This window comes from Oncorhynchus clarkii, chromosome 33 (genome assembly GCF_045791955.1).
Source record: "Oncorhynchus clarkii lewisi isolate Uvic-CL-2024 chromosome 33, UVic_Ocla_1.0, whole genome shotgun sequence".
In the NCBI taxonomy this organism is placed as follows: Eukaryota; Metazoa; Chordata; class Actinopteri; order Salmoniformes; family Salmonidae; genus Oncorhynchus; species Oncorhynchus clarkii.
Window position 1 is genome coordinate 707,669 of NC_092179.1, and position 13,537 is coordinate 721,205.

The 13,537-nt window shown below is 42.2% G+C and overlaps 1 protein-coding gene across 2 annotated transcripts in view; it reads right to left on the reverse strand.

Moving 5' to 3' along the window:
• The window catches only part of LOC139393150 (MBL associated serine protease 1), a 73,958-nt gene that overhangs the window by 29,297 nt on the left and 31,124 nt on the right, over positions 1-13,537 (reverse strand). For both annotated transcript variants that reach the window (XM_071141524.1, XM_071141525.1), the window contains exons 6-7: positions 4,956-5,103; positions 4,053-4,174 (exon numbers count right to left, since the gene is read on the reverse strand). In XM_071141524.1, the coding sequence (XP_070997625.1) occupies positions 4,053-4,174; positions 4,956-5,103 (270 nt within the window). The remainder of the gene's footprint in view (positions 1-4,052; positions 4,175-4,955; positions 5,104-13,537) is intronic.

The window sequence follows — 13,537 nt, forward strand, 5'->3', positions numbered from 1 at the left end:
AAATATAAATAGCAAAGTACAGATACCCCAAAAAACTACTTAAGTAGTACTTAAAAGTATTTTTACTTCAGTACTTTATACAACTGGAAATCAGCTCTTGCACTGCCACTCCATAATGGCGTGGATAGTAGTGATATTAATAATTATCACCCCAAATGAAGGCAATTACGGACTACAAAATGAAAACCAGCCACGTCATGGACATCGACATCTTGCTTCCAGACAAATCACACAACTTCTTTGCCAGGGATAATACAGTGCAACCGACGCCGCCCCCTACCAAGGAGTGCAGGCTACCCAGACATGAGTAAGACATTTAAACATGTTTAACCTCGCAAGGTTCCCGGCCCAGACGGCATCCCTAGCCGCTTCCTCCGAGCATGTGCTGACCAGCTGGCTGGTGTGTTTACGAACATATTCAATCTCTCCCTGCTATCCCCACATGCTTCAAGATGGCCACCATTGATCCTGTAACCAAGAAGACAAAGATGACTGAACTAAATGACTATCGCCCCCGTAGCACTCACTTCTGTCATCATGAAGTGCTTTGAGAGACTAGTCAAGGATAATATTCCCTCCACCTCACCTGCCACCCTAGATCCACTTCAATATGCATAACGCCCAAAAAGGTCCCCAGACGATGCAATAGCCATCACACTGCACACCGCTCTATCCCATCTGGACAAGAGGAATACCTATGTAAGAATGCTGTTCATTGACTAAGGCTCATTCAACACCATAGTACACTCCAAGCTCATCATTAAGCTCAGCCCCCTCCTGTACTCCCTGTTCACCCATGACTGCGTGGCCATCCAACTCAATCATCAAGTTAGCCGACGACACAACAGAAGTGGGCTTGATTACCAACAATGACGAGACAGCCTCTCACTCAACATCAACAAAACAAAGGAGATGAACGTGGATTTTAGGAAACAGCAGAGGGAGCACCCCCCTATCCACATCGACGGGACAGCAGTGGAGAAGGTGGAAAGTTAAGTTTTCGGCGTACACATCACGGCCAAACTGAAATGGTCCATCCACACAGACAGTGTGGTGAAGAATGCGGAAAGGTGCCTCTTCAACCTCATGAGGCTGAAGAAATATGGCTTGTCACCTAAAACCCTCACAAACTTTTACAGATGAACAATTGAGAGAATCCTGTCAGGCTGTACCACCGCCTGGTACGGCAACTGCACCACCCACAACTGCAAGGCACTCCAGAGGGTGGTGCGGTCTGCACAAAGCATCACCAGTGGCAAACTACCTGCCATCCAGGACACCTACAGCACCGGATGTCAAAGGAAGGCCAAAAAGGACAACAACCACCCGAGCATTGTCTGTTCACCCTGCTACCATCCATAAGGCGAGGTCAGTACTTAACTGACTTGCCTAGTTCAATAAAGGTATAAAAAAAAACGAGAGATTGAAAAACAGCTTCTATCTCAAGGCCATCAGACTGTTAAACAGCAAACACTAACATATACAGACTCGAAATCACTGGCCACTTTCATAAATGGATCACTAGTCACTTTAATAATGTTTACATATCTTACATTACTCATCTCATACGTACAGTCATGGCCAACAGTTTTGAGAATGACAAATATTAATTTCCACAAAGTTTGCTGCTTCAGTGTCTTTAGATATTTTTGTCAGATGTTACTATGGAAAACTGAAGTTTATTTACAAGCATTTCAAAAGTGTCAAAGGCTTTTATTGATAATTGCATGAAGTTGATGCAAAGATTCAATATTTGCAATGTTGACCCTTCTTTTTCAAGACCTCTGCAATACCCCCAGGCATGCTGTCAATTAATTTCTGGGCCACATCCTGACTGATGGTAGCCCATTCTTGCATAATCAATGCTTGGAGTTTGTCAGAATTCATGGGTTTTTGTTTGTCCACCTGCCTCTTGAGGATTGACCACAAGTTCTCAATGGGATTAAGGTCTGGGGAGTTTCCTGGCCATGGACCCAAAATATTGATGTTTTTTTCCCCGAGCCACTTAGTTATCACTTTTTCCTTATGGCAAGGTGCTCCATCATGCTGGAAAAGGCATTGTTCGTCACCAAACTGTTCCTGGATGGTTAGGAGAAGTTGCTCTCTGAGGATGTGTTGGTACCATTCTTTATTCATGGCTGTGTTCTTAGGCAAAATTGTGAGTGAGCCCACTCCCTTGGCTGAGAAGCAACCCCACACGAACGATCTCAGGATGCTTTACTGTTGGCACGACAGGACAAGCTTTTTCCCGGATGCCCCAAACAATCGGAAAGTGGATTCATCAGAGAAAATGACTTTACCCCAGTCCTCAGCAGTTCAATTCCTGTACCTTTTGCAGAATATTAGTCTGTCCCTGATGTTTTTACTGGAGAGAAGTGGCTTCTTTGCTGCCCTTCTTGACACCAGGCCATCCTCCAAAAGTCTTTGCCTCACTGTGCGTGCAGATGCACTCACACCTGCCTGCTGCCATTCCTGGGCAAGCTCTGTACTGCTGGTGCCCCGATCCCACAGCTGAATCAACTTTAGGAGACGGTCCTGGACTTTCTTGGGCGCACTGAAGCCTTCTTCACAACAATTGAACTGCTCTGCTTAAAGTTCATGATGATCCGATAAATGGTTGATTTAGGTGCAATCTTACTGGCAGCAATATCCTTGCCTGTGAAGCCCTTTTTGTGCAAAGCAATGAAGGCATGTGTTTCCTTGCAGGTAACCATGGTTGACATAGGAAGAACAATAATTCCAAGCTCCACCCTCCTTTTGAAGCTTCCAGTCTGTTTTTCAAACTCAAACAGCATGACAGAGTGATCTCCAGCCTTGTCCTCATCAACACTCACACCTGTGTTAACGAGAGATTACTGACATGATGTCAGCTGGTCCTTTTGTGGCAGGGCTGAAATGCAGTGGAAATGTTTTTGGGGGGATTCAGTTAATTTGCATGGCAAAGAGGGACTTAAATTAATTGCAATTCATCTGATCACTCTTCATAACATTCTGGAGTATATGCAAATTGCCATCATACAAAACTGAGGCAGCAGACTTTGTGAAAATTAATATTTGTGTCCTTCTCAAAACTTTTGGTCAAGACTGTATACTGTATTTTATACCATCTATTACATCTCGACTATGCAGCTCGGTCATTGCACATCCATATATTTATATATCTTTTTCCATCCCATTAGAATTGTGTGTATTAGGTAGTTGTTGAATTGTTAAATTACTTGTTAGATATTACTGCACTGTCGGAACTAGAAGCACAAGCATTTCGCTACACTCGCATTAACATCTGCTAACCATGTGTATGTGATCAATAAAATTTGATTTGATTTTTCTAGCTAAGATTCTTGAATCCTTGGTAAATGTACAACATTGTTCTTTCTTATCTAAGAAATGTATTTTGAATGAAAACCAATCAGGTTTTAGGCTTTAGCATAGCACTATGACAGCAACCACTATAGTTGTTAGTGATCTTGTCAATGCTTTAGACACTAAAATAAAATGTATTGCTTTGTTTTTGGACCTGTCAAAAGTTGTTGATACTGTTGATCATGCTAATTTATTGTCCTGAGATGGTTTGGGATGAGTTGGACCACAGAGTGAAGGAAAAGCAGCCAACAAGTGCTCAGCATATGTGGGAACTGCTTCAATACTGTTGGAAAAGCATTTCAGGTGAAGCTGGTTGAGAGAATGCCAAGAGTGTACAAAGCTGTCATCAAGGCAAAGGCTACTTTGAAGAATCTTGAATATTGTTTTACACTTTTGGTTACTACATGATTCCATATGTGTTATTTCATAGTTTTGATGTATTCACTATTATTCTATAATGTAGAAAATATTACAAATAAAGAAAATCCCTTGAATGAGTAGGTGTGTCCAAACTTTTGACTGGTACTGTCAAACATGCAGATTGATATCTTCAAGAGTATAGTTTTTCTCAACATGGTGACTGGGTAGTTGCCAGATGGTCATTCCTTCATATAAATAAAGAGTATTGTTACAGTGGAGAACAAGACTTTAACAAGAGTGTTTGGTCCCAACCTGTCTGTCAGTCTCACCCTTATCAGTCTGTATCCTGGGTCACAGGATACCAGGACGTGGTCTTTGAAGGAGTACTGGATCTGGACCGGATCCAGCTGGCCATAGAGGGGCTTCACAGGGACTGGACACTGACTTCTTCCTGACAACAAACAGGATACAGGCTAGATAATTAGACCAGGAAACTATTTATTTGCTTACAACGGACTTCATTAACTCATTGATTATTTAAGATATTACAGTTTTATCATTTCCATTGTTGTATTCTACTTGTATTGCGTGTGTGTTCATTTCCACATGTTTTGTTGGGGTGGCTAGACCAAAACCATCAGTGAAGTGGTATTTTTTTTCAGAAATCCTGGTTGGACGACTCTGAATTTTCTGCTTATTCTCTTTAGTGTTCTAGGAATGTTCTGGAAAACCATGGAATTTTGTGAAAGTTACAAGAATTTTAGAAAACACAGAGGAAAACACAAAACACAGGCTAGAACGATAAAAGGTTCCCCTATGGCAGGGCTGCCCAATTCCAGTCCTGGAGAGCAGAAAAATACTTCTGGTTCTTGTTTCTACCTGGTAGTCAATTGCACTCACCTGCTGTCCCAGGTCTGAATCAGTACCTGATTAGAAGGAGAGGATGAAAACCAGAAGTGTTTCGGCCCTCCAGAATCGGGCAGCCTTGCCCTATGGGGACAAGCCGAAAAACCCTCTGAGTGTACCGAATGTACGTAATGCCTATCCCAACCCTTTTAGATGTACATGGTTGGGAGAAGTCATGGGCCCTGGTCAAAAATAGAGCACTAAATAGTGATTAGGGTGCAATTTGATACGCAACTAATGTTTCCCCTTCTTCCTTCACACAAATGAAGACATTCAACAGAGTTCCAAGTGGACACAATGACATATGAATATTTAGTGAGGCTGACCTGAAGAGGTGTAGGAGAGCCTCCAGCCGATGTTCTCTCCAGAGTTATCACTGTGGAAGAACACCTGGACCTTGTTGCTCTCTGTCTGGATCTTGCCTGGTGGCCGGTCACCACAGAACGGACCATACACCTTCTCTCCAGCCTGGATCTGCAGGTCAAAACACACCACCACTTCATCATCATCATCATAATTTATACAGTGCTTTTCAAAGAATCTCAAAGCGCTTCAAAGCACAAAACAATACACGTAATTTAGAAAAACAACATCACAACATCATGAGATGGACAGTCATTAGAAGGTTCATGCCTTGAGTGGTCATCTGAGGGAGGTGGTCAAGCGGGGAGAGAAAGTCCGGATGCAGGCAGGAAAGTCCGGATGCAGGTCTCACTTTTATCATGACCATCATCATAGTCGTCATCACTACAATCATCACTGTCATGGTCATCGATCCTCCTCTTCATCTCATTATCATCATTACTACACAACCCCATGACCAAATACCCTACCCAAACCCTTCCAAAGAAACACTAATACAGTAATTCAATCAGATTTGGCTTGCAGTCCCTCCCTCCCAAGTCTCCTTCAGTGTAAGTTGATTAATTGTGTGCACGTTGTGAGGCGACATTGACTGGCTCGGTTGTAAAATCTAAGCGTTCCAGATTTTCCAAAGCTGTGGCTGAGGGTGATGGTGGGAAAGCCCAATGTGACCCTGTCTGACTTGGCCATCGTCTGGCCTGGGTTAGCCTGGTCTGGTTGGTTATTCTTGGCGAATGGTATAACAGCTTTTAGGAGCAGAGGCTAAGCCAGCTGTGTGTGTGTGTGCTGCCCACTGATGCTGAAACATTGGCCGGGATTGTATCACATACATTTTTTTAATGGTTTGGCTAAATTGGCTCACATATACTGTATACAGATCAGTGGGTCAACAAAAGTATGTTAATTGCCTTCACATGGTAATTAAATGATAAACTGTGGTAGTGAATGGCTGTTGTTTACAGATAAATGATGTACCTAAATCTTAGTTTGAACGTTTGGTATGACCAGTTCAGTTCAGTATATCTTCATTGTCCCAGAAGTGCAATTTGAGTTAAATATACACTGCTCAAAAAAATAAAGGGAACACTAAAACAACGCAATGTAACTCCAAGTCAATCACACTTCTGTGAAATCAAACTGTCCACTTAGGAAGCAACACTGATTGACAATAAATTTCACATGCTGCTGTGCAAATGGAATAGACAACAGGTGGAAATTATAGGCAATTAACAAGACACCCCCAATAAAGGAGTGGTTCTGCAGGTGGTGACCACAGACCACTTCTCAGTTCCTATGCTTCCTGGCTGATGTGTTGGTCACTTTTGAATGCTGGCGGTGCTTTCACTCTAGTGGTAGCATGAGACGGAGTCTACAACCCACACAAGTGGCTCAGGTAGTGCAGCTCATCCAGGATGGCACATCAATGCGAGCTGTGGCAAGACGGTTTGCTGTCTCTGTCAGCGTAGTGTCCAGAGCATGGAGGCGCTACCAGGAGACAGGCCAGTACATCAGGAGACGTGGAGGAGGCCGTAGGAGGGCAACAACCCAGCAGCAGGACCGCTACCTCCGCCTTTGTGCAAGGAGGAGCAGGAGGAGCACTGCCAGAGCCCTACAAAATTACCTCCAGCAGGCCACAAATGTGCATGTGTCTGCACAAACTGTCAGAAACAGACTCCATGAGGGTGGTATGAGGGCCCGACGTCCACAGGTGGGGGTTGGGCTTACAGCCCAACACCGTGCAGGACGTTTTTCATTTGCCAGAGAACACCAAGATTGGCAAATTCGCCACTGGCGCCCTGTGCTCTTCACAGATGAAAGCAGGTTCACACTGAGCACATGTGACAGACGTGACAGAGTCTGGAGACGCCGTGGAGAACGTTCTGCTGCCTGCAACATCCTCCAGCATGACCGGTTTGGCGGTGGGTCAGTCATGGTGTGGGGTGGCATTTCTTTGGGGGGGCCGCACAGCCCTCCATGTGCTCGCCAGAGGTATCCTGATAGCCATTAGGTACCGAGATGAGATCCTCAGACCCCTTGTGAGACCATATGCTGGTGCGGTTGGCCCTGGGTTCCTCCTAATGCAAGACAATGCTAGACCTCATGTGGCTGGAGTGTGTCAGCAGTTCCTGCAAGAGGAAGGCATTGATGCTATGGACTGGCCCGCCCGTTCCCCAGACCTGAATCCAATTGAGCACATCTGGGACATCATGTCTCGCTCCATCCGCTCCATTTCACCACAGACTGTCCAGGAGTTGGCGGATGCTTTAGTCCAGGTCTGGGAGGAGATCCCTCAGGAGACCATCCGCCACCTCATCAGGAGCATGCCCAGGCGTTGTAGGGAGGTCATACAGGCACGTGGAGGCCACACACACTACTGAGCCTAATTTTGACTTGTTTTAAAGACATTACATCAAAGTTGGATCAGCCTGTAGTGTGGTTTTCCACTTTAATTTTGAGTGTGACTACAAATCCAGACCTCCATGGGTTGATAAATTTGATTTCCATTTATAATTTTTGTGTGATTTTGTATTTTAAAAAAAGTATTTAGTAAGAATATTTCATTCATTCAGATCTAGGATGTGCTATTTTAGTGTTCCCTTTATTTTTTGAGCAGTGTATAAAGGCAGGTATAAATAACACAATATAAAACCATATAATGCTACAACATTGGAAAGGTGCAAGTACGATAAGCAGTGGTGTAAAGTACTTAAGTCGTCTTTTGAGGTATCTGTACTTTACCATTTAGATTTTGACAATTTCTATTTTTACTTCACAAGATTTCTAAAGAAAATTATGTACTTTTTACTCCATACATTTTTCCTGGCACCCAAAAGTACTTTTTACATTTTTAATGCCTAGCAGGACAGGAAAATTGTGCAATTCACGCACTAATCAAGAGAACATCCCTGGTAATCCCTATTGCCACTGATCTGGAGAACTAACAGACCCACAAAACACAAATTATTTGCTGGTGAACTATGTCTGAGTGTTGGAGTGTGCACCTGGCTATCCATAAATTAAAAAGCTTTGCTTAATATAAGGAATTTTAAATGATTTATACTTTTACTTTTCATACTTAAGTATATTTAAAACTAAATACTTTTAGAATTTTTGTCAAATTGTACTTTACTGGGTGACTTTCACTTGAGTCATTTTCTACTAAGGTATCTTTACTTTTACTCAAGTATGACAATTGGGTACTTTTTCCACCACTGACGTGGATAAGTGCAAAATGCAAGTGGTGCAAATGTACAAAGGCCAAAAGTCAATCAAGCAAGGTTAATCACACTTTAGAATTCACTGCAGCTATTGCCTTGGGGATCAAAGATGCTTGCGCAGTCCACGTGTGGCAAAACTTGTGCCTGTGGGACCTGCTTTGTTGATAGTGTTGTTAAGGAGTAATCAGATCAGATTACTTAAAAGTGTTCTGAGCCACACAGGTCGGAAGTCACCTTTCAGTGGGAATGGAAGCTCTTCTATTTGAAATCTCCAAAACGGAAAAATGTGCTCTCCTTGCTTACTTTCCACAGAAACTGTTTAACCAAATAAGTCAGACCCCCCCACTTACTGAATCATCTCACATTAACAGGATTTTTTTTGTTAAAAGGACATTTATGATTAGTCAACACAGCTCCATCCTGTTCACTTCAAGCACTAGGATGAAAATCATGACAAATCAGCTGCTTACTAAACTAACCCTATTTTCAGTAGAAACGAGTACACCAAAAATTGTGTTTCTGCAAACTTTGCATAGTATTTGCATAATTGATACTCCAACTCATGAAATAATTTGATTTATATTTTCAATTGAAGTCTGTCATATCAGACTGTTATGTTAGAAACAAATCAAAATGTACTTGTAACATGATTCGTAAACAACAGGTATAGACTAACAGAGAAATGCTTACTTACAAGTTTCAAAATATGCAGAGTGACTTGAGATATGGCTTTTGCTTTGCAACTCTGCCTAGAAGGCCAGCATCCCGGAGTCACCTCTTCACTGTTGACGTTGAGACTGGTGTTTTGCGGGTACTATTTCAAGAAGCTGCCAGTTAAGGACTTGTGAGGCGTCTGCTTCTCAAACTAGACACTCTAATGTACTTGTCCTCTTGCTCAGTTGTGCACCGGGGCCTCCCACTCTTTCTCTTCTGGTTAGGGCCAGTTTGCTCTGTTCAGTGAAGGGTACACAGCGTTGTACCAGATCTTCAGTTTCTTGCTGATTTCTCGCATGGAATAGCCTTCATTTCTCAGAACAAGAATAGACTGAAGAGTTTCAGCAGAAAGTTATTCTGGGTCATTTTGAGCCTGTAATCAAACACACAAATGCTGATGCTCCAGATACTCAACTTGTCTAAAAGGCGGACAGTTTTATTGCTGTGCTAACATAATTGCAAAAGGGTTTTCTAATGATCAATTAGCCTTTGAAAATTATAAACTTGGATTAGCTAACACAATGTGGCACTGGAACACAGGAGCGATGGTTGCTGATAATGGGCTTCTGTACGCCTACAGTGGTTCCTCCTTTAAAAGTTGTGTCATACTGCGGCACACCTTGCGTGCTGCTGCAGCATTCTGTGGCACATCATTTAATTCTGAGAAGCATTTGATAGTATTCTGTATTGTCATTACCAGAGAATTTAAAACATTTTTTTGTAATAAGATAGTATATGGGATTGATAAAGAAATTTGGCTTAATTAATTTGATTAATATTATAGCGCTTCAATTGGTGACGTCACTCGCTCATCGATCGCTAGACCATAAATAGTCAGAAGTTTCTATTTTTTCCCTACTTTTCATTACACAAACATAAGCACAGTTAACACCATCGAGGTGCGGATGTTTACTTTCTACATCCGCCGTGGAGACCATATTTCCCAGCATGTCTGTCTATTTCGCCAAATATCTCACAAAGAGCATATTTAGATTTTTTTCAAGTCGGGTGTAACCAGTGTGAAATGGCTTTCCTGTTAGCGGGGTACGTGCTAATAGTGTTTCAATCGGTGACATCACTCGCTCTGAGACCTGGAAGTAGTTGTTCCCCTTGTTCTGCAAGGGCCATGGCTTTTGTGGAGTGATGGGTAACGATACTTCGAGGGTGGCTTTTATCTATGTGTGTAGAGGGTCCCTGGTTCGAGCCCAGGTATTGGCGAGTAGAGGGACGGAAGCAAAACTGTTACACGGGCACCATTTTAAATCAGGATAATCTCCTCTATGTAATTATGTCTGGGCAGCGAGCTCGTTTGTCATAGATCGCTAGACCAGAAATAGTCAGAAGTTTTTATTATTTCCCTACATTTTGATTATGCAAACATAAGCACACAGTTGACACCATTGAGGTGCGGATGTTTACTTTCTACACAAGTAGTTTTTTTCCAGTTTCGTCCGACGAACAGATTGTAGTGGTAAAAAAAAGGGGATACATTTTTTAAAAACAGGCTCATGCGAAAGTTTGATTCCATTCATTTGCTATGGGCTCGCGCTAGTGTTCCAGTTCAGCCAATGTTCTTAAGCCGTTTTGACTCGACTATGCCATTTAGCTAAGCTAAGAATGACGAGAATAATCAAGTGGGTAGTTAGCCTATAGTTAATATACTGGCAAGTTTGATGCATAACTACTAACATCAGGTAGCTAGCTGACATACCGGTACATACTGCAGTAATGATATGCTATGTGGTTCGCAAGGACAGTGTAGCTAACAAATTGTCAGCCAACATAACGTGTAAGGTAACTTATTTGAAAAGTCAGTGCTTTATTACATTGAGTAGCAAGCTACCCCTTGGTCGTTAGGGCAAATCTGGTCTGTGATAGGAGTGGGAGTTTCACACCTAGCTTGGCTATTAGACTATTCTTTAGTAAAGGTTGAATTGTCTATTGTTCAGCTATTAGCCCTCCTCCACAACTTGCAACAAATTTCTGTTCCCATCTCATTCCATTCCCTCTTCCACGCGTCATCTTTCTGCTCCTGAGTGGCTCGCTTGTGGGCGTGCTGGCAGGATATGGCAGCAGCTTTGGTTGTGCATCAATAATTCTGCATACAGTAGCACGTTTGTATGAAGGTGTGGTTATTCACAGGCAAATTGTTATATTCTATGGAGGTACATTTGTGTCTTTTTGTCGAGAGCAAAACCTTATTTATTTTCAATAAAAAATAATTGTTCTGATAGCAACTTTTTTCCGACACAAAGGAAGTCAAAGCGGACACCTATGAAGATGGCATCTCAGGTAAGCAGCACTGGGCTGTATTTACGATCCTAAAAATGACATCTGCTGCTTTAGATTGAACGGTCATATCTCAGTTATTGTTTTTATATCTATAAAAAATACACTGTTTTCTTTACTTTCAGAGAGCGAGCTGATCAAGGGGTCGAAAATGAAGATATTGACAGATGTTCACTGTCCCAGGAACAGGCCGTGGAAACTTTACTGCTGTCAAGTGTCCATAACCAGAGGTAATTAAACTGTTCTATGTTCTTTTTCTTTATCTATGCCTGTCTTTTTTTTACATGGAACCTGTCTCACATGCATTAATTAAAAAAAACTTCAATGTCACCTGCTAATTTTCAGATTTACACCACAAACACAGCCATTTTCACTGGAATATCTGTTCTGTCAAGTCATGATTTCCCTGGGAGTTAGCCTTGCAATAACCAAGTGGTGAGACACATAGCCCTATATATTTAAGTGTTTCAGGTACACTCCGATAGGTGTCTGCGTCACATACAGTATCTTCTATTGACATTATCTTCTATTGTTTGTCCTCATGTCTGTTTTCCAGCATAAAGTACTCTGTAGCCACTTAGAGTGGACACCAGGTGAGACCACACTCACACAATAACAGTCTCTCTTCTTCACTTCATCCCTCTCCCCCTTCTCCCTAAATCCTCTAGGTTATATCAGCTGTTCTGGTGAACCCCTCCCACATCTGAACTGGCTGACACAGAGGGCACAGCATGATCATAGGTGAGATGTCACTTGGTCGGATCAACAGGAAGTATTATTAAAGAGATGCTTTACATTGAAATACAGAGAGAGATGTAGTAGTCCCAGAGTTAATGATCCAAGGTCAGTTTTGCATCCTGATTTAAGATGACTGAAAAAAAAGAACAAGGCGTAATCATGCTCTCTCGAGTTTGAGAGAGGAAGCCAGTCCTGTCATCGCCACCTCACCCGCTCTTGAGATAACCTTCGGGCCAACTGGGGGCCCAAGGCTGATTAGGAGACACCACAATTGTGATGAACTAAGAGCATATTAGGGTTGCACTGTAATTCATGAATCACATGCTCTCTGCCGCTGTTCTTACTTCTTTCCCTTTCTGTCGACACCTCTCTCCCCACCTGGTCTTTCTTCCTCGTTTTATAATGCACACCATATGTGCATTGAAGTAGAGATTGAACTTGTATTTATAATTTTACAATTATCATAACTATAATGCATTTATGTATTTATAACACCTGGATAATGAATTTCTTTCAATAAAGCTTTTCACATTCTCCACTGGTTGAAATTAAGTATCTCATTGAAATACTATCCTGTGTCTTCAGATTAATAGAGATGAAGGGAGTTAGATATGCATTGTTGTTGTTTTTTACAGTATATATGAATTGCAAATCACCCCCTTGTGGTGGTCTGGAGTAATGAAGTTGTGACGCTGGGTACCTCTAAGTCCCGTGGTGCAAGCTCACAACTTTTAAAAGGAGGAACAACAGTATATAGATGGTACACCTACTGGAGAGCTTTTCTTTGTCTGCACCCATTCAGCATTGTTCACATCCTCTTAAACCTTAGTCCCACCCATCTCTTTAAGGATTAACATGTGAGGCCGTGTGTTCAACACATGCTAAATCAAATAAAATCTAAATGTATTGTCACATGCACAGGATATAAAAGGTGTAAACGGTACAGTAAAGTGGTTAATTGCATAGTAGCAATATCAAAAAAAGAATGTTTCCAGATAAAAAATATTTTCTCAATATTTAATTAATATTAGATGACGCTTACCCGACACACTTGTCTAAATTGATGGGTCATGTGAAGGAAATGGTATAACCACCCCCCACATCTAGTGGGTCACTATTGTCTAGACATGATCACATGTTCATGAAATAAAATAGATGGCTGTCACACCCTGACCATAGTAAGCTGTTTTTTCTCTGTGTTGGTTGGGGCGTGATAGTGACTTGGGTGGGTCATCTAGGTGTTTTTATATTTCTATGGTGGCCTGATATGGTTCCCAATCAGAGGCATCTGTTTATCGTTGTCTCTGATTGGGGATCATTTAGGTAGCCATTTCCTCATTTGTGTCTGTGGGATCTTGACTATATGTAGTTGCCTGTCAGGACTATTTTGTATAGCGTCACGTTTCGTTTGTTCATTTTGTTGGTTTGTTCGGTGTTCATTCATTAAAAGAGAATGTACGCATACGACGCTGCGCCTTGGTCTACTCATTACGACAACCGTGACAGAAGATCCCACCAACAAAGGACCAAGCAGCGTGCCCAGGAGGAGGAAGTATCCTGGACTTGGGAGGAAATCCTGGCAGGAC